Source organism: Ammospiza caudacuta, chromosome 3 (assembly GCF_027887145.1).
Source record: "Ammospiza caudacuta isolate bAmmCau1 chromosome 3, bAmmCau1.pri, whole genome shotgun sequence".
NCBI classification, from domain to species: Eukaryota; Metazoa; Chordata; class Aves; order Passeriformes; family Passerellidae; genus Ammospiza; species Ammospiza caudacuta.
The window spans coordinates 93,843,071-93,865,984 of NC_080595.1; the positions used below are offsets into that span (position 1 = coordinate 93,843,071).

The window sequence follows — 22,914 nt, forward strand, 5'->3', positions numbered from 1 at the left end:
CTTCCATCTTGCAGAACTAGAAGAATCAAACATTAGTTAAAATTCAGTTACTCTGGGTTTCTAACTGGGTGAGGGGAGGGGGCAAGAAGCATCAATTTGTGGATAGAACTGGATCCAGGGTAAAGAACTGTATCACAGAATCTGTCTGTCTGCTCCCACCACATGCTCAGATCCATGTCCAGACAGGTTTTGGATGTCTTGGAGAATGGAGACTCTATAACCTCCCTGGGCAACTGATGCAGTGCCTGGTTACTCTCACAGTGAAGAAGTGTTTCCTGATGTTCAGAGTATTTCAGTTTGTGCCCATTGCCTCTGGTGCTGTGAATCATACTGGATTTGCAAATGCTTTGTTTGCTCCTTTTGTTTTCCTGACTTAGAAGAAGTGGAGTGTTTGAAGAATCAGCAGAATCAAAGTTAACTTTAGAAATAGTTTAAATATAAGGGGGATCAACCCTGACTTTAAGAAATGCTACCCTGCCTAGATTTGTAAAAGTTTGAATATGCACAAAGGATATAACTGGAAAGAATGTTAAAAGAAAATATTACTATTAGTTATGTTAGTAAAGTTCCTTTGCCGAAATTGTATGACAGTTTTAGATGGTAAGTTACTTTTTATAGAATGGAAGGACTCTCAAATCTGCATATTAAAGACTGAGACAGTCATATATGAAAAGTATTTTTTCTGAATAAAGTTTCATATATGTGATTCATCTCCTTTTCATTAGTTTCTGACTTGCATTTTTCTCCTTAGAGACACAGGCCTTGCATTTTATAATGCAACCTATCTTTTAAGACAGAGAATTTGACTGATAAAAGGGAGAAATAGCATAAACTTTTAATTAAACAGGTATTTCCCCAAATAGCTTTATTTTACCAAGGAGATCTTGCAGGGCAAATAGGCCACTAGCCAGCTGTGCACTACCTTGAATAAAATACAGACAGCAATCCTTTCCTGAAGTATCTTTATAATATACAGATATATTAATAACTTGGCAGCCTTACCAACCAGGCTAAGGGCAGGGAATGGCTTGAAAAGCACACTGGTGAGAAACCCCAGGAGTGGCTCATTAATTTCAGAATTCTGCTGTGGCGGATACAGCACAAGGAGCTTGTTTTGTTATTAAAAGTGATGACATTTGCTGCATGACCAGAGTGATCCACCCTCTAGGGCTGTAGCTGGTGCATTTCATAGCTCAAGTTCAGTGAATTCTACAAACAAGCCTCAATTTCTAACGAGTACACACTTTGGAAAGGTGAGGCATCATAGAAACTGAAGGTAAGATTCCTGTTGAGTTTCCTAGATTTCTTGTTCTTTATTTAGGATATGATTGTTTAAAGGTATATAAGTTGCTCCAAAGCAAAAAATAGTCTCTTTGTCAAATTAAATTTATTTTTTGCTGCTTTATCTGTGCTACTCTGTAATTGGTCTTGTTCTAATCACTGGTTTTACATGGATGTGCTGTGAGGAACAGAAGGCAAGCTGTGGCTTCAGGGTGATTCTGCAATGGCTGTAACTGGAACAGAAGCAGGCAGGGTTTTCATATACCAGGAAAATCTAGGAATCAACACAAATTTCATTATGGTGAGAAGCTGTCAAACTGCCAGGTATGAGCAGAGAAGCTCCTCATGTAAATCTAAGTCACCAGGTAAGTACCTGCAGGTGTTCTTGGCAAGGGTATTTTTTCAATCAATGTTTTACATGGTTAAAAAGAAACACCCCCACTGGTTTCATGGATGTTTTCATAGAATTACAGAATATTCTGAGTTGGAAGGGACCCACAAGGATCATTGAGTCCAACTCTTAAGTGAATGCAGGGATTAAGCCTGTGACTTGTTCTCATTGGCATGATGCTCTACCCAATTGAACTAATCTCAGGGTTTTCCTGGGTATGCCACTTTTGGCTTTGATATTAGGGCTAATAATGGAGCTATATTTGGAGGAATTGTGTCAGACTCTGTGCTTCCTGCTTTCTATGTAAAATTTCCAAGGATCAAATAACTGCAACTCTGGGTCAACTATGATTTTAAGTAATGGTGCAAATCTGTTAATTGCATTAATCCTAGTCTTTTTATTGGTTTTGATTCCATTTTATGGGGGAAAAAGTTAAATTAAAAAAGTTAAAAAGCTTAAAAAAGTTTTCCTCTAAAAATGGGCCTGAAAGCAGGAGTTACTTTTTCAAGAGTTTGCCATAGTTAGTCAGATTGACTGTCTGAGGATTATTATAAAACACAAGAAGTTCCACCTCAACATGAAGGAGAATTTATTTACATTGAGGGTGGCAGAGCCCTGGAACAGGCTGCCCAGGGAGTTTGTGGATGTCCCTCTCTGGAGAATTCCAAACCCACCTGGACATGTTCTTGAGTAACCTGCTCTAGGTGACCCAGCTCCTGGCAGGGGATTGGACTGGATAGTACCCAGAGGTCCCTTCCAACCCTAATGCTGTGATTTTTCACTATTTTCATTAGTTCCAGACAACAAATGCATTTATGAAATTTAAGTAATATTCTGGGCCACATCTGTACTATAAACATAACACTGAAACACCTTCTGTAAACATCTGAAAACAACATGCTTTGGTGCAAATCCTCCAAAACTGGAAAAATTGGAAACGTGAAAAAATGCTCCCCAGGGTTGTTTTTGAGAATGTCTTTCTGCCCAGCTGACAACTATGTTCTTGGAAAAAGTGATTAACTTTTGAATGGAAAAAAGAATATGTATTTTTATGAAGGATCTGTTCAAAAATACCACTCAGATTTCCACTAGGAAAGTTAGCTTTTGTTTACTAAATTTTATTCAGGAGGTTTCATTTTTGTAAAAGGGGAGCAAAGTCAGAATAAAAATTACCTTTTATCAAATTTTTGAATTAAAAATTAGCTGGACTATTTGATAGTGTACATCTGCCTTGTATTTGTTGCTATTTCAGCCAAATCTGAGTTTTTAATGCTGTCTCATTGAATCGAATAGCTGATCTTATTTTTTTCCTGTTATCACTGAATACCAGCTGTATGTTTCACATACTTACACGCCAGTATGTGAGCGTTTGTTGACACTGAACTAACCCTGTAATTGTCTGTGCTTGCTTCACTGCATAGGTTCAAGTGTTTTTAAAGTACTGGAGATATGCGGGAAGTATTCGGCCGGGCTCAGGGGCAGCAGGCACTGCTCAACTTGTGGCTGAGCTGCCTCTGGGGAAGTGAGTAATACTGTATGTGCCTTCCTGCCTCCGTTTTGCTGTCTTTATCTGGACACGCAGCTCTGGCAGAGATCAGTCGGTCGCTTTCCAAGTTTCTCGTGCGGGGTGTGCGAGCACGACGTGCTCAGAGCTGGGACTGTGAAGTGTACGCTGTAGCACGGAGCCCGCCTCTGACAGCGCTGTGCAGGCAGACCCGCATTCCACTGGGGCCATCAGGAGAAAGTTAAATCAGCACCGCGGGCGCGCTCCAAGCGTGCCTGCGGGGCAAAGGCCCCGTTCCCGGGCCCGTTCTGCGGAATTCCGGCGCTGGAGCTGCGCGGCGCCCTAGCCTGCGCTGCGTTCAGCGCCTTCCCTCCGCCGACCCCCGCCCCGGGCCCCGCCGGACCCCGCCCCGCCGCGCGGAGCCCGAAGGAAGCTCCCGTTCGTTCCCCCGGCCCCGCTCTGCCTCCGCGCGGCGGCTCTGGCGGGCGGGCAGTGCGAGGGGCCGGGGCCGAGCGCGGGGCGCCCTTCTGGGCAGGGGCGAGGCGCCTCCCGTCTCCAGTGCGAGAACGCCGAGCGCCGCCGGGCTGGCCTGGCCGGCAGCCACACAAAGCGTGGCTCTCCCCTCCCTTTGTCTGCGTGGCTTTGTCTCCTCCGTCCCCTCCCCGCCGCGGGCCGGGACTTTCTCCCGAGGCCCCCCCTCCTGCGGCCGCCGTTCTCCCCCCTTTTGTGCCACCTGCGCGCCGTGGGAACGGCCGCTCGCCCAATCCCGCTCCGGCCACGGCCGCTCCGCCGGCGCCGAGCCCGCACAGGTGCAGGCGGGCGGCGCCAGTGAGGGCGCGGTGCGCGCGCGGGGCTCGTCCCGCCGCCGCCGCCTGGCCGGGCAGCGCTTCCCGCGGGAAGGAGGGAGGGAGGGACACGGCGAGGCAGCGGCGCGCGCCGCTCCGCATGGAAGGCGGGGAGCGCGCGCGTGGGGCGAACGGAGGGGAGAGCGGGCGGGCGGGCGCGCGCGCGCGGGCGGGGCTCGGCGATATAACCCTTGCGGAGCTGCCTGGGAGACCCCGGGTTTTGGGGCTGCGCCAGCGCGCGCGGCGGCGCCTCCTCCTCCTCCTCCTCCTCCTCCTCCTCCTCCTCTTCTCTTCCCGCTCCCCCCGCTCCGCTCCCGCCCGCCCTCCGCCCGCCCCCCCCCGCGCGGAGTGGAAGGGGCCGGGGCTGGTGCCAGCAGCAGCAGCAGCAGCAGCGGCGTGAGCGCTCGAGCGGCCGCCATTTTACGCCAGCTCCAGCAGCAGCACTGCCCGGACACACCGCCGCGGGAGCGCGGAACGGGGGCAGCGCTTCAGCACGCCGAGCCGCGACCCGCGCCCCGAGAGACCCTTGGCACACGGCGGTTCTCACCCCGCAGACACACACAGGTCAGGGCGGCCGGGCGCTGGCGGGGTGGAAGCGGGCCGGGTGGCAGAGCGGGCTGAGGCGGCGGAGGGCGGGAGGCGCACGCTGGGGCCCTGCAGCGCTATGGGGCCGGGGCGCTGCGCGATGGGTGGAGGAGCTGCTAGCGCTGCCTTCGTGGCCGCCGCTGTCGGGCGGGCGGGGGCCGGTCGGGCCGGTGCGCGGCCCCGGCGTGGCGGCGGCGGCCGAGGCACCACCCGAGCCGGGCCGGCGCGGGGCGCGTGGCTCCCGCTTTATTGTCCCGCGGCCCCGCCGCTCCATTCATTGCCCGTGAGGGGCAGGGGGCGAACGGCGGCCTCGGTGCCCAGCGTGTGCGCGGGGAGCGGGGTCGCCCGGGTTTGGCGTGGTCCCGGTCACGTCGGGAGGCGGTGGGCGATGGGCAGCGGCGTTTCCTGGCTGGGAAACGGGGCCTTGCATTGTTCCGGACAGGAGTGCGGCCGGGAGGCGGCGGCGGGGCCGGGAGGCTCCGCGAGCTCCCGGCCGGGTGGTGAAATCGGGCCCGGGGTGTTGCAACCCGCTCTCCGGGGGGAATAGGGTGAGAGGTGGGGAATGGCCGGGGCTCCGGGCGGGGGGGAGCCGCTCCTCCCGCGGGAGTGTTGCGGGGAGGGGGGGAAGTCGGTCACTGGAGGAAGTTGTAGGACATCTGAACGCGCGGAGCACGTGTTTCCATCGGGCTCATGGCCGCCGCCGCCGTGGGTGGGTGCGGGCTGGGAAGAGCGCTTTGTTCCTCTCGCTTGCCCGGCCGGCACCGAAGTGGAGGCGGGAAGGGATCCCGGCCGCGCCCGGGGCCTGGAGAGGCGGCGTGAGCCGAGGGACAGCGAGTTTGCAGCGGGCGGAGGAGGCGGCAGCGAGTGTCAGTGACGGTATCGCGGTGCATGTGGCAGGTTTGCTTGTCGTGCCACCCCCGCTCTGGCCTTTTTGCTCCATTTCTAACTTTTCGGAGTGTCTTGGGGAGTGCGTTAGAGAGAGGGGAGGTGAGTCAGTGTCTGTCTGGGTTGTGTAAAACCTGCAGTGAAAGCTACCCCACCCCCCCTAGGCAGTGGTGTTAGGGCTTTCCTTTGTGTTAGTGCTTCTTGTGAGGAATTTCCTGTGCCTTGCAAAGCTAAAAAAAAAAGTGTCAGGGCGGTGATCTGCTATTATTTATATTTTTTCCCACGACTTTCAAAGAACAGGATAGTCTGTTGCATGTATTGTCACTTGAATTGTTCTACCTGAAGGTATATCTAGCTTAATTTTGATGCTTATTGCCTTTGAACAGATATCTGGAAACATGGCTACTGAACATGTTAATGGGAATGGTACTGAAGAGCCCATGGATACTTCTGCTGCAGTTACCCATTCTGAGCATTTCCAGACATTGCTTGATGCTGGTTTACCACAGAAAGTTGCTGAAAAACTAGATGAAATTTACGTTGCAGGTAAGATCTAAGACTTGCAAAACTACATGTACAATATTTTATTGGATTCTGCTGTCTTTGGTATAAAATAGCAGCTTTTTGTGGTTTCCAAAAGTATGGGAACTGCAGTCTTACCAAAATCTAGATGTTTTAGACTCAGTGCTTCAATTTATTGTAGTATCTTTCAGAGGAAAGTCCCAGGCTACTTGGGCTGACAGGTGGGAAGAAGTATGTAGGGGACCAGAGCAGCAGCTGGAATAGGCAACAGATGATTTTTAGGAGGAGCAGGTGATGTGGTCTTTGTGCATTTTTTGCAGTAATTGCAGGTAACAGTAAGAAACTAAAGCCTTGGTGTGCATCTTCGTGTGCAAGTGATACTTCCTGACATGGTGTTTGGGCTTATGGATGTAGAAGTTATGGTGTTGGTTTTTTCAGATGTGGTAATAGCCAGCATTTTTTAAGGCTTGATTTTGGAGTGTGATGGCCATTTTTAGCGCTGCAGTTTATTTGTATTTATAGTCTTCTAAAAGCGTACTGAGGTAACATTGCTAAGCAAGCTAAGTCAGGCTTTGGTAGGTTTTGATAGACTCCTCTGAATTCAGATTCAGGATATTGAAATTAAACTTGGCCCATGTAACATCTGGGTTTCACAGAAGTCAAATGAACACATAAATGTAGTAACTTTTACTCTGAGTCTTATCTCTTTTTGGTTTTAATTAAAGGATTATATATCCTTAAATATTTAACTTCAAAGGAACTAAATGGTTTTTTATGCATGGTAACTTACTTTAATCAGTAATTGATTTAGAGGTCACAGAAATGTGTTAGGGATGCTACATTAGGTTTTACAAAGATTTCTGACCAAATCTAATTAGTAATTTTTTTCTTTTCTCTAGGCCTAGTTGCACATAGTGATCTAGATGAAAGAGCTATTGAAGCTTTAAAGGAATTCAATGAAGAAGGTGCACTGGCAGTGCTTCAGCAGTTTAAAGACAGTGATCTCTCACACGTTCAGGTAACATTTAGCAGTTTACAGTATAATTGCTGAGGGATAAACTGTTAGTTGTCTGGGAAGAGGTCTGAGTCTCTTCAGTGATTGTATGTGATATGTAAAGTGAACACTGTATTAGTTCAACGTAAAAAGAGATTCTGGCTTGTCATGTTTTCAGAACTGAAGATTGTATCTTTTGCAGAACAAAAGTGCCTTTTTATGTGGAGTCATGAAGACATACAGGCAGAGGGAAAAACAGGGGACCAAGGTGGCAGATTCTAGCAAAGGACCAGATGAGGCAAAAATTAAGGTATGTCAGTAAAAATTAAAGTTATGAGGTCTACCTGTTGTTTGTTTTTCTGAGTTGTTGTGATAGTTATGTTGGTTGTTTTCAAACTGTGCTTTTTTAAAAAAAGATTATTACTGATTATTTGTCATAGTTGAAAGCTGTCACTTGAAATTTTGTCTTGCACTTCTTCCTTTTCAAGTAAAAAGTTAATATATTGCTGGAACTGAACATATAAAAGTGAAAAAGCTTTCACAGTTTGCTGTGTGTCTTACTGAGACAGTTACTGTATTTTGCAGTAAAAAGTTAGTGCATACTTGTCAGCATAGTTACTCAAGTTCAAAATGCTTAAGTTCAGCTATTGCTGATTGTTTTTTGTGTTCTGTTTTTTTTGTTGTTGTTATTTCCACTCCGCCCCCTTAGTTCAGATTTAGAGCAACTCCACAATAGGGAGGAGATACCACGTGTTTGAAAAAACAGATTGTAATGGATTTAGGATTTAGCCCACTTCTTATGACATAATCACTCTGCTCATAAACTGTACCCCAAACTGTCTGAATGGGTAAATTATTTTTTTGACCAGATCTGCTGCTAGCAAGAGACTCCTTTCTCAAGTGTAAGGCGTATAATGATTTATTTAAAAATATTTAAATCAACTTTACCAAAGCTTAAGAGACAGAAAACCATCTAAGCATGTTTAGGTGGTGTCATAAAAAAACCCCAGAGACTCTTTCTTCTTTGACACTTCAGGTATATAGTATAAAATGATTGATACAAATAACTATGTATCCTATAAAATTAGAAAATCATTTTTTCTCTTGACTTTGAGGCTGAGATACCATTAATTATGAATTAAAAAAAACTGGTGCAGTTTTTGTCACTGCCACATAATACAACAATATTATGAGGACTTGGTTAATAACTTCAAGTAGTATGGCTTTTACTGCTGATGGCTCTAGCATTTAAAATAACTGCAATTTTGTTGTTGTAAAATTGCTAACTCTTGACTATAATTTGGCTTGTTTAATGTGCAGTTTCTTTGTGTGTAGAGCTGAATTGTCTTTGTACAAAATTATTATGAAAGACTTAATTTCAGAGGAATTTCTCATGTGTTTACATACTGAATGTCAGCTAGCATTTTAATTTGGTATTATGCCTGTAACTATATCTGCCTATATCTATAACTACATGCAGTGGTTCCAGTGAGGGTTAGTTGTCCTGGGATCGTGTATAAGCCCACAAGGAATTTGAAGGGGGGATAAGAGAAAGGAAGTAGTGCTATCACGTTGGTTGTTGGGTACCTGAAGCAGTCTGTACAGCACCCCTGTACCAGGGGTGTAAGCACTTAAACATGTGTTCTTTAACTTCACACTTATGAGTAATCTCATTAAGTGCAGGGAACTCTTCGGCATAAACGTCTGCAGGATTGGACATGCCAAAACAAGAAGTGGCTCAGACTAAGATCTTCCTAATTAAAGAGAAGCTCTGTTACTATTACTTGGCTTTTTTTTTTTTAATGAAAGTGAAGGAATTGGGAAAACTGGATGTGAATCTCTAATTTTCTAGCAGTGTTTCTTTACCTAATAGTTCTGTTAATTGTTTTGCAAGTTTCTTGTTGAAGTACCAGCAGGAGATTTGTTTGTGGGACCTTCAAAGCAGTACAGTTTAAAAGGAATTAGAAGCGTGTCTGTCTGTGAATGAAGTGTGGGTAACCTTGCTCACTTTGTATGTGATTTTAAAATCTTAAGTTTTTGCTTGAAGGCACTGTTGGAGAGAACTGGCTACACTCTTGATGTGACTACTGGACAGAGGAAATATGGTGGACCTCCTCCAGAGTCTGTATATTCAGGACAGCAACCTTCTGTTGGTACAGAGGTAAGAAGGAGATGTTGATGCAGATGTAGACTTACTCATTGGAAATACTTTTTATAAACAGTGCTTTGTATGTCTGTTGTAGATATTTGTGGGCAAGATTCCGAGAGACTTGTTTGAAGATGAACTTGTTCCATTATTTGAGAAGGCAGGACCTATATGGGATCTCCGCTTAATGATGGATCCACTAACTGGTCTAAACAGAGGATATGCTTTTGTCACTTTTTGTACTAAAGAAGCGGCTCAGGAAGCTGTTAAACTGGTGAGTTCGCTTGGATTTTTTTCTCTTTTGATGATGTGCACTCTGGCTCAGAAGCATTTGTCCTCCTGGTCCTAGTGCTTAAATGCCTGAGGTAAAACTGTTATTGTTAGATTACTTCATAATTTCCACTAGGTGTTAAATTTATATCCTTATTGCATATGAAGATTTTCTGACTGCATTAGGGACAGGGAAAAAAAAAAGCTGATGGACTGCTGTTTGGTGCAGTTAGATGAGCCTTTATTATTAATCAAAGTTGTATTAGCAGTAGTGACTTGAGCTGTGCATCTGTATGTGTTCTGGAGAGCGGTGGTGTTGGAGTTGCTGTGGTGCAAGGGCAGTGCTGATCAGGGTGTCTCTGACTCCTGATGTATTTCTGCACCAGCAGGGGGCCCGTGCTGGAAAAGTACTTCAAAGTCACAGAGTTTCATAAGATACTTCACATGGGGAAAAAATGTCTCTTGAGCATTGGAGGTCTGTTCTATTTGCTGCAGCTGACAGGAAAACATAATAAATCTTGCCAGTCTAAGGAGCATTCCCTCTGTTTTACACAGAGGTATGAAATAGTTTGAAGTGATAAACTTCTCTGGTTTTATGCATGAAGTACCCATCATTAAAGAAGAGGGTGGGGAGAAACACTGTCCTGATCCTTGCATAGGGCATTTATTTTCCTGGCTAAGTTAAATTTGAATTTTTTGAGCTAGTTACTGCTACATTGATATGGCCTAGATTAGTGTGTGTATGACTTGCTAGTGCTAGCCATACACATTGTGAAGTGTGCTGATACTGTATTGCTATAGTAGGGTTAACTAAAAACCTTGGTTTGTAATGAGGTATAGCTTAAACTAAGGTGCCCTCTTGACGTGGAGACAAATCAAGCTGAAAATGGGAATTTGTTTTGAGAAAGCACACAAATATTCTGCAAAAGTGGAAGTACAAAACCAATGTGGTATACACTGATTAGCTTTCTAAATAAGATCAGTTGGTTGTTCCAGTGTGCAGTTAGATATACTGGGGATAACTCTGTGTTCTCCTTGTACTTTCATAGTCCACCTAACTGTTGTGTGTGTGTGTGAACACTTAAGAGTTAACTTTTAACTTAGCAGAACAGTGAAACAAAGCACATAAGTTCTCGGAGTAAATGAAACAAAACAATTTTTCTTCATTAAGCTGGATTTTGCTTAAAGGTAACGTGCTCTGGAAAGTCATTCAAGTCATATTTCCAGAAAAGTAACATCAGATCCTAGCCTCAGTCCTCCTCTAAACGATACAAGGGAAGGAACTACTTGATGTCCCTTTATGTCTGATCTTGGATATGCAGGAATGAAGCTTGTGAGTTAAACAGCCGCTGAGCGTGACAGCTAAGAAGTGGTGCAGTTGATGGAGCAGTATTTCAACTTTCATGCTAAACTCTTAGAAAGTAGTGTTAGTCTTAAATTGGATTCTATGATATGTGTCAGGGTTTTTTGGAGTGATTTCAACCATAATTGACTGGCTAGTTTGGTATGAAAATTTCCCAAGTTATCTAGAAGTGGTTTACAGGAGTATTAGCAAATTGTGGCTGTCGAGTTCAGTTGAAAATTGTAGGTCTGTAACTTGTATTAGTTACACATGCATGGGAGATACTGCTGAAAGACCTCTTCAAAGCACTGAATACTTGGTCCTAGCTATTGTCATAACCTTTTATTTTAACAGGTGGTGTTCTTTTTGATACTGCCTGTAGCCTTCTCAGGTGTATACAACTTCCCAGCTTTCTGGACTCCTTGGGATAATCTTTCTTGTTATTTCCCATCTTTTTCCAAGAGGCTTTTTTTTGCCGGGACGATATAGAAAAGAATGAGATTGAAAGTCTCTGCATTGCCTATAGACTTTTGGGTGATAAGAGACAGCTATGTTTTTGTCAATACCGAACTACAGTGGAGAATGAACTGACCTATCTTCAGGCTCCTGGAGTTGGTGTAACATATTTTGCATACAATTCATGTTTGTGGCTGCTGTATATATCTTCTGCAGTCTGCAGGTCAAGTTAATGTAAAACTGAGCTAAAATTTCTGGATACACTTAATGTTGGCATACTTTATTCTTTAACAAGAAATCTTGCCGTTTAAAAGATTGAAGTCTTGATTTTGTTTATGCATATGCATTTTTAAGCCACTTATAATTAATTACTCTTCATATCTGTAATTCTTCTCAGTATCAGGCCACAGTATCACTCCATTTTTGTCTTAAGCAAAGACAGAACTATTTTAAAAACAATTAAGGAAATTCTCTCCTATTTTTGTGACTAGTATTTAATTCAGTGTGGTAAACCCTTTGCTAGTTAAGTAGAAATGGCATCTCAGATGTTCACACAAGTATTCACTCTCAAAGTATGACTTTTTATCTCACTTTTTCCCCTGTTAGCATGTTTAATTTATACTGTTTAAGAATTACAACTCCAGTTGTGTTCTTTTGCACACATGTTCAGTCCTCCTTCCTATTTCATAAGAAGTTGCTAGAGTTAGGTTTTTCAAAAGATTTGTGTGAATAAGGTTACTGTGGATATGTACAGAATAAAGACTTTTGAGGTGAAGCTTATGGGAAAACATACTGAAAACTACTGAAGCATTCTGTGTATTTTTGACTAGAACAGCTGTAAGCTTATCAGAATGGAACTACAGATGAATTAAGCAGTTTGCTACCTATGTGTGGAGGTGCAGCTTGCCATTTGCTCCTAGTAAACTAAAATTGGTAGTGAAAATATAGGTTAGTAAAGTGACAGGACAGACCTGCATATTTTGACTTGTTCATGAGTAAGTTCTTACATAAGTCAATGACAAAAAGCCCAAAACGATTACATTGTCTGGAGGGTGGCAATCTGCTGCTGACTTCAGACACAGATTCCATGATGACAGGAGGGGGAAGCAGTATGCTGACATAGCTACTTTGGTAGCCTGACTGTTTTGGCACTTTACCCAGATCATGATCTGAGCCTTTTTATGGCTAATCTGAGTTTGCAGATGGTATGCAAAGTATTTACCTAAAAATTACCAACTTGATGGTCAAGAACACCTAACTGAAGACTTTTCTCTGTATAGAGAGAAACACGCAGTGAAAAATAGTGGTTAATACATTGGAGGATGAAAAAAACTAGTAGAAATTATCAATGGAAGTGCAAAATAGTAGAAAATATTAATTTTACTTTGTTAGTTTTACTCTCATACAACATACTGAGTTGTATATGAGTAAAATTAACAAAGTTAATTTTACTGAGTTGAATGAGAGACTCTTACATTAGATTAGACTAGATGTGTAGCCAAACTTCAGTGTTAAAATTTTAGCAGGACTGGTTGGATAATACTTTCAATTATCCTTATCGAATAGAGTATTTAATTTGAAAGGGACCTGCAGTGATCATGTAGTCCATGTGCCTGACCATTTCATGGCTGACTAAAATTGTTGCAGTCATCTTGGTCATCAAGAGCACTGTTCAGATGCCTCTCTTAGACTGTGGCAGCTTTGGGGCATTGACCATGTCTCTAGGAAGCCTGTTCCAGTATTTGAGCACCCTCTCAGTAAAAAAAGTTTCCTAATGCAAGGAAATGTTTCCTGGTGTACAGTTCAGTTAGTGAAGAATCACTTTCATAGACCAATAAACTGTCAGCTTCTTTAAAGGTGTTTCTTTAGAAGACTACTTATTTTTTAGCTACTAAAACCTGTCTCTTGATGTGTATATGATCTATTGATGTGTATATTTAATAGTGATGATAATATATATGCAGCTAGCGCTGCTCCTACTTGAGCTTCCTACTTAAAAATCAACTATTCCTCTGCTACATGGGCAACACATATGGAAATGGAAGTCCTTTGTTGTCTCCTGCTATGTTTTGAAACATAATTCATTGTGAAGATGTTACTCTGTCCTTTTCACATGTACAGTTCTCCTTTTTGCTCACTTTAGGTGCAGTTACCTAGCTTAGAAAACTTCCAGTAGTGGAGTTTTTGTTTGCCCAAGATAAATAGAAACAAACATCTTCCAGATTTTATTGCATAAAAAGCATGATGGGGTAGAGGATAACTAGCTTATGTAGTAAGATTTACCATCAAGCACAAAATAAATCATAAAATGAATAGCTAGATGAAATTTTAAAAATCTTTCCTGCTGCTTGGCAATAAGATGTTGACCACAAAATTCATTTTCTTAGCTAAAGAACTGTCTTGCAGGGCTTCCAGTTAGAAGTGAGTTGATATACCAGCAGTTGTCCTCCCTGCTGCTTATTTGGATGATGCATGTCTGTGTCTGCATCTCAATGAAAGGCGTTTTTTGATGTTTTTTTAACAGATGTCTACAGTAATCCTTCTTTTTTTTCCCCTCTTAAACTGCTGACATGTTCAGGGTATCTTCCAGATGTTATGGGAGAAGCATTTTAACAGAAGTCTTAGGATTTCAAGTCATTAGAAAGTTGTTCTTGCTGTTGACTATCTTTACATGTGTAATGTTTATGTGTTGGAAAGTATTTGCTGGTTGCTCTTGAACATTTTGTGAAGAAGACCTGATCACAACTCTCTTTTGTTAACTGTGGAACTTCAGAAGTGAATTTGACTTTAATTGCAACTCATGTCTTGTATTACACACAAATCAAGAATTTATAGCTACAGCCTGTAGAGAAACTTGCATTTTTTTTCTGCATGGTTATGAAGGGAGAAGCCTTGACCTTGATGATTTGCATGGTTCTATATGAAAAAGTTTCTAAAGAAATTAGTGTTGAGAGACTTGAACAAGGAAGGAGGAATAATTGTTGGCTGAAATTGTGGAGATACTTTAGAAAACATGAATATACTTCAGAGTAGCTGAATATGCATCGTAAAAATGTGTTAAGTTGCAAAAATTAGGTAAATTGTTCAATTCTGAGTTTTCCAAAGTTAAATATTTGGTATGCTGCTGTTGCAGAGGGTGAAAATTATTTGTAACTGATGATTGTCCAATAATTTTTTTGTTGCAGTACAACAACCATGAAATTCGGTCTGGAAAACACATTGGTGTATGCATCTCTGTTGCCAATAATAGGCTTTTTGTTGGGTCTATTCCTAAGAGTAAAACCAAGGAGCAAATTGTTGAAGAATTCAGCAAAGTAACAGGTGAGTCAGTGACTAGGTTTTATAGACCTGGAAGGTGTCGGGTGTGGTTAGTGACAAGCTGTCTTTTAGCTTGTAGTTGAATGATGATGAAAACAAACCAAGCCCACACAGCGTTTATCTCAATATTGTGTATTGGGGTTTGTTTGGATTTTTTTAAAAACTGTTGTTTTGCTGAGGGCTGAGATATTTGTAATTAGACTAGATGGGTGGTTCTAAGTTCTACCTGTAGAGTAAGTGTGTAATGTTTAAAAAAATCTGTTCAAAGAAATTTGAATTAAAAGTTTAATAATTTCAATAGTAATGGATGTTTTAAAACTTGTCGGGGCAAAACTGAAGCAAGCAGAAGAATGTAACTGGTTCTGAGCTTTATAATTCTTAAATTTTAAGAATCTCTTTTTGATAACATTTGAACTTGCAAAGGTACTGTTTCTCTGTTACTGAATTACAGACTTTGGGTTCTTTGGAGCAATAAACTTTTTAGGTATTGGGGTCACGCAACTTTTATCTCTTTTGTTTAGACATTATGGAAAAAACACACACTGATAAGTGTTGTAACTTAGGGATTTAAGAGGAGGATTGACAAAGCAAAACTTTTGGCTGCCCCTAACTCTCTTCCATTCAGCTAAGAGTATTCTTCCATAGCTACAAAGACAACCCACACTTTATGATATAACAAATAAATATTTTATTTCATTTCAGAGGGTCTTACAGATGTCATATTGTATCATCAGCCTGATGACAAGAAAAAGAATCGGGGTTTCTGCTTTCTTGAATATGAAGATCACAAAACTGCTGCTCAGGCCAGACGTAGACTAATGAGTGGCAAAGTGAAAGTCTGGGGAAATGTTGTTACAGTGGAATGGGCTGACCCTATAGAAGACCCAGATCCTGAAGTCATGGCAAAGGTAATAAAGCTGTACTGGGACCATAGTACATTTAAAGTGCTTTGTTCCAAATTAGGTATTTCCTGGAATTAGCCTAAAATTAAATAACATCTTTTCAGCCTTCTTGACAGAGATGTAGGTGTGATTATAAGAAATGAATATGCCTCAGAAATTGTGTGGATTTAAAAACTCTATATGGCCTAATATCATTTTGTGTTCCCATGGCTGAATGGTGAATGTAATTCTTGCCAAAATGATGCGTATGATGATGTTGTTAATTTTTTACCTGGAAGTTATGGTGGTGACTCCTGGAGTTAAAATGGTTATGTACCCTAGTATTTGGAAGGACGGAAATAGAGATATCCTCACAGAACAGCCTTAATTCTTTTTAAACCTGGAATTGTATCGCTTCAGCATTAGAAAGAATGTGTCAGTGTTCAAATGTACACAAATGTATTTTCAAAGTTGCTATTAGCAGTTACTTCTGAGAAGTTCAGCAATTAGCTTGTATTTGGAACTCGATAGTTATTTTTAATTTGAGGGAGTTAATTCCTTTTAATACCTAGACTGGCAATGTTTTGGATTTTGAGCATTGAGGTGAAGCTGAAGTCTGGACTGTTAAAACATTTTGAAGTACATTGTAGCAGTTGTTTTATATATGTGCCTGGTATCTTGCCAGAAACAAACTACCTGATTTATTTTTTTTTTCCCATCAGATATTGCCCAACCCTGTCTTTTTCAGTTGTGTTGTGTAGCTGAGTTGTTTAATGGAATCTCTTAGCTAGCCCATATCCTTATCTCTTTCTCTTTGCTTGCTTTTCGTCTGTGCTTTTACTCTCATCTGAGACACGTCACTTGCTGGAGTCCTACTTTGATGGACCTAGTAAGATAGCTTGGCTGGGATCTCCTCTTTGGTGAGCCATAAGGGAAAAGGGTTGGGGTGGGGGCTCATTTTAGGGAAAAAGCTGCTTTTGTAATACAGGTATTACAGAAGCTTTTGGACTATTTTGTCTGCAGACTTTATTTTTCTTGCCCAGCATGATAGACTGTCACCAGTAGGGAAGGAGTCTTGCAGGTCAAATTTGTGGAAGGTGGCACTACCTAAATATGGCAGCCTGTATGTTTAGTTTCATGGCTCAAAAGAGAAGAGACTTAATCCACCAAACTGTTAAAATAAATAAGCAGCAATTTCTGCTGATACAACAATATAGATGGAAAGAAAATTATAGGGGACATAATCAAGCATCTCTCCTAAGTAAGTTTGCAGATGTGCGGAGTAAAAGGCTAAAGAAATAAATGCTTGATTGTGGTTTGCCCCATTTACTGTACAGTTTTATTTGAATATGTTAATACCTTCTATTGTTTTGTGTTTGAAATGGGACATGAAAAGAGAAGAAACGTGAAAATGAAGGAAAGAGATGTAGAAAACATGGATAAAATCAACTTGAATACATCTGGTGCCACATGCCAAAGATAGGACATGAAGCTTGGGTTGAAGATGTATGGAAAAGTGAGGCTACATGAATAATATTGAAAAAGTAGAGACCATCTGGGTTGTGTCCGAAGACAGAAACTGAGATGATAATTGGTGTCTGACCTTCCTCACTGGCTGCATCCTTTAGTTTATTCTTGCAACAAGGAAAGTCTCTACTCCAGTCTTTCTTGGCTGCCTGCTGTACCTGTGCAGAAGCTGTCTGTATCTGGCCCTTCTCTAAGTGTAAGGTTTATTTTCTGATCTTGGTATCTTTCTTCTAAGAGAGCGGCGAAACTGCTGCTGCAGTCAGTAATCTCCTGGATGTGAGCTGCAGGTTGGCTGTCAGTGCTTCTGACTGCTTTTAGTCCAGAGCAAAGGGAAAGCTATTGACCCATGTCATCTTGCACATTGCTATGGTAGAAGGCTCTGGAGGAAGCTGTGACTAGGAGAAATAGGTTGTTTTTATCAGAATAATCATCTGGTCATCAGTTCTCTTGTCAAGACTTCTAGAAACACAAGTCCATAAGAGCAAGCTGTAAGGAAGACAAATTCACACGTGTAGCCAGAAGGTGAACGCTGTTCTAAATCTTTCAGAAGCAGCATGTCGTTTCATCATATATGGACACTTACTAATTTAAATTTCTGAAATGTCTACTTGAGTCTTTTTTCCTTTGTCCTTCTGATAAAATGTTGTGGAGTGTACTGTATGGGTAAATACTTTTCATTTAAATGGACTGTTATCTTAAATACAAAGTAGATTGAGCATGATGAGAGATGAAGCTAGATTCTCAAGCTAGATGGATTTGCTACAGGAGATAGGTGCTTGTACTAACAGATCAGAGTATAATAGGTTAAGGTATTGACTTCTGGTCCAAAGTGAAATTTTTTCCAACTTCTCAAACAACTGTGTTGATAGTTTAATTTCTCCTAAGTGTCATTTTGTTACCTCTTACACCTGTAGTCTAGCTAAATTTATTAATATTTTACTTGATTTCTGTAGGATGGCTGAGGCTGCAGAGGACGTTCTGGAGTGGCAGGTTAAGCAGCTAAATAAAGTCTTATGCTTGTGGCTGTCTGGCAGATTACAGGACAAGAGACAGGGCTAGTATCCCTTGGAGAATGTGGCCTGAAGTGTTTGTGCTGTAGGTAAGAGGAGGAAAAGGAGCAGATACCAGAGGTTTTGGGATAGTCTAATCTTAAGCAGTTTTTTAAATGTGAGTTGTGCCTTGAAAACAAAATGCTGGTGCTGGGTATATTGCTTGTTACAAGTATCTATGGATTTTTGGTATAACAATGTGTGAGCTTTAATGAAGAAGACTTCTTTTTTTTCCACTTCCCTTCCTTTTTAGCTGGCTTAAGTAAAAATGGGTTCATCTTCTCTCACCCTATGCTTTATCCTGCCTAATAGCTTTTACATCATCTTTGACTCATTCAGTTACACTTCTAATCAGTAACATGAGCAAAGGTGTTAAAAATTCAGCTGTTAGAGATTAATGGATTTGTCTACACTGGGAAAATTTAAATTAATTGGTTTTTTATTTCTTAAAAAAATATTAGTGCATCTTTTAAAAAATAGTGATTATTCTATCTAGTTTTTAATCATGTCAGTCATCATGGATTTATTAGGCTGCTTAGGGTTCCTTGTGAGGTTCTAGTTTTCATCCTTTTCTAAAGAACAAGAATATGGAACTTTTTTTTTTTAAGTCAGTGGTTTTCAAACCCATTGATTACATCACAAAACTTTGTGTAATTCATTTCCATGGAATAAGGTTAAGGTAGCAGTTAGGATATTTTACTAAAAATGGTTATTATGTATGTGTTACAATACATAAAGGTTGCTCTTACCATCAAGACATGTAGGAGAAGCTTAATACCTACATAATAGAAAACAGCTTTCCTGGTGGAGTTGGATATGGCTTTTATGATCTCCTGAGAATCTGCTGGAATTAACTATTGCCAAAGTCCAGAGCTGATACACTGGGTCAGATTTATGGTCTGTGTATTCCTTCTTCCAAATCTGCATCCAATCCTACTTCAGCTAGTGAGTAAGACAGATTTATGCAAGTCTGACCTGGTTCTTTTTGTAACTTAGCTAGCTCCAAAAAGGGTGTCCGAGTTTATTGAATTCCTGTATGTGGTGGGAGCAGAGTACAGCTCTGCTTCAGAAATCAAAGCATGCTTTCCTTGGTCCTTTCACACCTTGTGTTACTTGTGTTGACCTTCAGGGTCAGGAGTCAGTGCTGCCATGTGCAGTGTCATTTGATGTCATCAGCTAATTTGAAACCAGTAGGAGCAGAGAGGATGTAAGAGAAGTTGCAGGTCTTGCAGCTGACTGGCAGCTCCATTGTAGGCAGGTAAGACTGAGCATTCCTTGGCAGTAGGAGGTGATTAAACTGTCAGAGCATGGTGCCAGCCCGTGGAAGGAACTCTTCTTGACAAGTTGGAAGAGTCTTTTAAATTGTGAGAGCACATGGATGGCATGGTGTAAACATGCTCATGTCTGGTCACTAAGCGCAGCCTCGGCATGGACACAAGGATGAATCTTTCAATCCTGTTGGGTCACTAATAGGTGATTCCTGCTTTCCGGTATATGTTGTGTGCTATGTTAAGTAAGGCTTTATTTTAAGCTTTTGTCAGACTGCTCTAGATTTTCCTTTATCCTTTGCAATTGGTGATTGATGAAACTTTATGTTGATGATTTAATCCATGTCAGGCAGTCGAAAGTTGGATGATTACGTGCCTTTCTGATTTTAGAAGCTGTGGAGCGGTCTTTGTGTAGCTTAAGATCCCCACTGTGTGCTTTAGTGAGCCAGGGGAGGGCATAAACTTCCACAGTTATTTGGGGATGACTCTTCCCCAAGGGAGCAGCACAGTTTGACTTGAGAAAGTTGAAGGGTAACAGGCCAGTGTCAGCCTTAGTATCCCCTTTCTGTCTGCAGTTCTTTCTTCTAGCAGTGGCTTCAGGTCACTGAGTGCCCCTCGGGCAAGCACAGTCCTGACATTAGGTGTTTGCTGTAGCTATAGCATGGGAGCCACAAGTTTAGCAGCTTGAAAGCTGCAGGCCTGTCACCTCTGACCTAGATATTACAGTGATGGCTGTTCTGCAAATAACTGAGCTAAAGCCTGTCTAAACAAATGTTTTGACAAGTTAATTGTTTTGTGTGTAACCAATTCTGGTTACCTTCTCTCAAGTTTGATAGTGTTCTGGGTTGAAGATAACTGCTGGTAGGATCCTTTTAAGCACTAACACAAATTGGATTGACTTTCAGGATACTAATACTTATGTAATCATGTTTGATAACAGATTAAATATTTCTGTCAGGGAATTTTGGAGCTAACTCATGCTGTATGACTGTTTACGTATACATATTCACATGTATGTAAAATGCTGTACAGAAAATGTAATGGTGTTTCTTCAGTGATGCCAATCACAGTAACTTGTAAAGCTTCATTTTGTGTTTTGGAATTAGAACACACTCCTAAGTCTTTTTTTTTTTTTTTAATCCCCCTTAGGTAAAAGTTTTGTTTGTACGCAATCTTGCCAATACTGTAACAGAGGAGATCCTAGAAAAGGCCTTCAGTCAATTTGGGAAGCTAGAACGAGTGAAGAAGCTAAAAGACTATGCTTTCATTCATTTTGATGAACGGGATGGTGCTGTAAAGGTAAGTGAAGAGGACTGTAGCTCTGTGTGTGTGTGTTGTAAGTAGTGTTCTTAGAAGCTGTATGCTTCTTCTAATTTGAGAAAAAACTTTGTCTGGAGAAATGGTAACACACTGTCACTGATAACTTTGTCCTCTCTGGGTGTCTCCTAGGATGATGCAATTCTAGCTTGAAAAGTGGATCTTTAATGCACCTGCACTAAGTAATTCTGCAGATGAGCTTTTAAGATAATAATGTTGTTACCATTTGAAACTCAAGTGCCAGAAGTTGAATGACTCTTCTCAGCAAATTATTGGTAGAAATCTAAAGCAGTTTCTCTAGGGCAGGTGATAAAAACTTAGGTAATATTTTTTATTTATTTTTTCCAGGAAAAAGCTTTTTTTTTAATTTTTTTTTTTTTTATGAGGGATCCTGTAGGATTTAGTAGTTGTCATTCCTGGATTTTGCTAGCCCAGTCTTGATGTCATGTGTTGTTAAGGAAGGGAAAGTGTAATTCCCCTCCTGCCTGTAGTGTATCCATTTTTTTTATGTTATGTGGGTGGATGCAGGATACAGGGGGATTCAGTTTTCTTACATATCCATATGTCTTAAAGCAGATGCTTAGAAGGTGATGGGAAGAGTCTTAGTAAGATATATATCCTGTCAGGGCTTAGATATGTAGAGTCCCTAAAAGTGGTAGAATCTTTAGGATTCCTTTGCTCAAAATTACCTTGTAGTAATAACTGTGGCCCGTGGGAACTGTACATGGCATGGAGGGTAGGGGAGGAGTTGATGGTTGTGGGGAGGTGGTGTGGATTTGGGGAGGAGTTGGGGGTTTTTGTGGTTGGTTTGTCTGTTTTTCCCTTGTGATCAGAATGACTCTTTAATTTTTGGCTTCTGGTTGAAAAAGAAAGTGATATATATTGCAAGTAAAATAAAGGAATAGCAGAATATACTAAGCTCTGCTGTTTGCATGTGTGCTGACATTAGGAATTTATTCATGGATTACAAAATGCGCACTTTCAGAGGACAGTTCTGCCACTTCATTAACTGTAACAGCTTGCAAAGATTGAAGCCTGTTTTCAGTTTTGAGGGGAAGATTTTTAAACTGATACATGAAGTCCTGGGTTTGAGAGCCAAGTTCAGAAGAAATGCCTAACTGGACCCCATAATACTATGCTGTCTGATTGTCTAATTTTTTTTTTAGCTTTATATTGTAATTTTAGCTCTGGATAACAAATTTAAACATGCATACTCTAAAAGGTAGAAAAAAATTAACTTCAGATGTGCTTGGAAGTATATTTAAAGTCTGGTTAATTCCTTCAGGCAATGGAAGAAATGAATGGCAAAGATTTAGAGGGAGAAAACATTGAAATTGTTTTTGCTAAGCCACCAGATCAAAAAAGGAAAGAACGGAAAGCTCAGAGACAAGCGGCTAAAAATCAGATGTAAGTGTAAATGCATGTAGTTATGTTGTATTGCTTCTGAAAGACATGTACAATCCTGTCGAATTAGAACATCTGGGTATTCTATTAGATGTACTGTACAGGTTCTCTGGCTTCTCTGAAAGATGTTGGATTCATTTTTGCTTGCATAAAAAATCTAATAGTGGTGTTCAGTGATAATTTAGGTACTGTCTTGCTCTGCTTATTGAGTGTGAGAGCACTGGAGGAACTGTCTGAAGGTCATGAAACATACATACTTCCCACTTGTTATTCTAAATTTCCCTGTACTTCTGCAGTGATGTCACATGGATGAACTTAGCAGTGTGTGTTCCTCTCAGCAGCCTTACTAATATTGATACAGCACCCCCTCTTTAGTAAAGTACCCACTGAAAGGAGGGTCCTGATGTTCTTTCTTGCCACTTCCAGAAGATGCATCTGCCCATGAAGCTTATAAACTCATACTGATAGAGATCTTGCACTAGTAAATGCTGAACGTGGTTAAAAACAACAACAAGAAAGTAGTTTCTTGCTGGTGTGTTCTGCTTAATGTTCTCATGTGTTTTTCTTCCTGGGTATCTTCCTGCTTTCTTAACCAGATTCCCTCCCCCACTTTACTTCCAAAAATAACTTGGAAGTGCTGTTGTGCTGTATCCAAGAAGATGGAATAGGGAGGTTGCAGGATTAATAGAGATCTCCACATGGTGACCTACTGTACACATGGAATTGGTTAAGTTTGCCCTGCTTATAGTTCTTATAACTTTATTAGCCCTTTTGTTCTTCCTTGGGCATCTGGTGTTACTGTAAGAAGTGAATTTCTTCTTTTTTCTTTAGCTTCTCTTCTGTGCCAGGCAGGCCTTTTCTGCTTAAATCTTTTGCTGATACAGCTGTACTTCTTCCTGTGTATTTTACATCTTGGCAATGCCACCATA

The 22,914-nt window shown here is 41.4% G+C and overlaps 1 protein-coding gene across 4 annotated transcripts in view; it reads left to right on the forward strand.

Moving 5' to 3' along the window:
- The first annotated feature begins 4,370 nt into the window (after window positions 1-4,370).
- SYNCRIP (synaptotagmin binding cytoplasmic RNA interacting protein) overlaps window positions 4,371-22,914 on the forward strand; it is a 24,812-nt gene continuing 6,268 nt past the window's right edge. For all 4 annotated transcript variants that reach the window (XM_058800806.1, XM_058800807.1, XM_058800808.1 and 1 more), the window contains exons 1-10: window positions 4,371-4,585; window positions 5,878-6,037; window positions 6,913-7,031; window positions 7,210-7,317; window positions 9,055-9,168; window positions 9,251-9,427; window positions 14,407-14,542; window positions 15,242-15,447; window positions 20,414-20,563; window positions 21,867-21,988. In XM_058800806.1, the coding sequence (XP_058656789.1) occupies window positions 5,890-6,037; window positions 6,913-7,031; window positions 7,210-7,317; window positions 9,055-9,168; window positions 9,251-9,427; window positions 14,407-14,542; window positions 15,242-15,447; window positions 20,414-20,563; window positions 21,867-21,988 (1,280 nt within the window). In that variant the 5' untranslated portion in view covers window positions 4,371-4,585; window positions 5,878-5,889. The remainder of the gene's footprint in view (window positions 4,586-5,877; window positions 6,038-6,912; window positions 7,032-7,209; window positions 7,318-9,054; window positions 9,169-9,250; window positions 9,428-14,406; window positions 14,543-15,241; window positions 15,448-20,413; window positions 20,564-21,866; window positions 21,989-22,914) is intronic.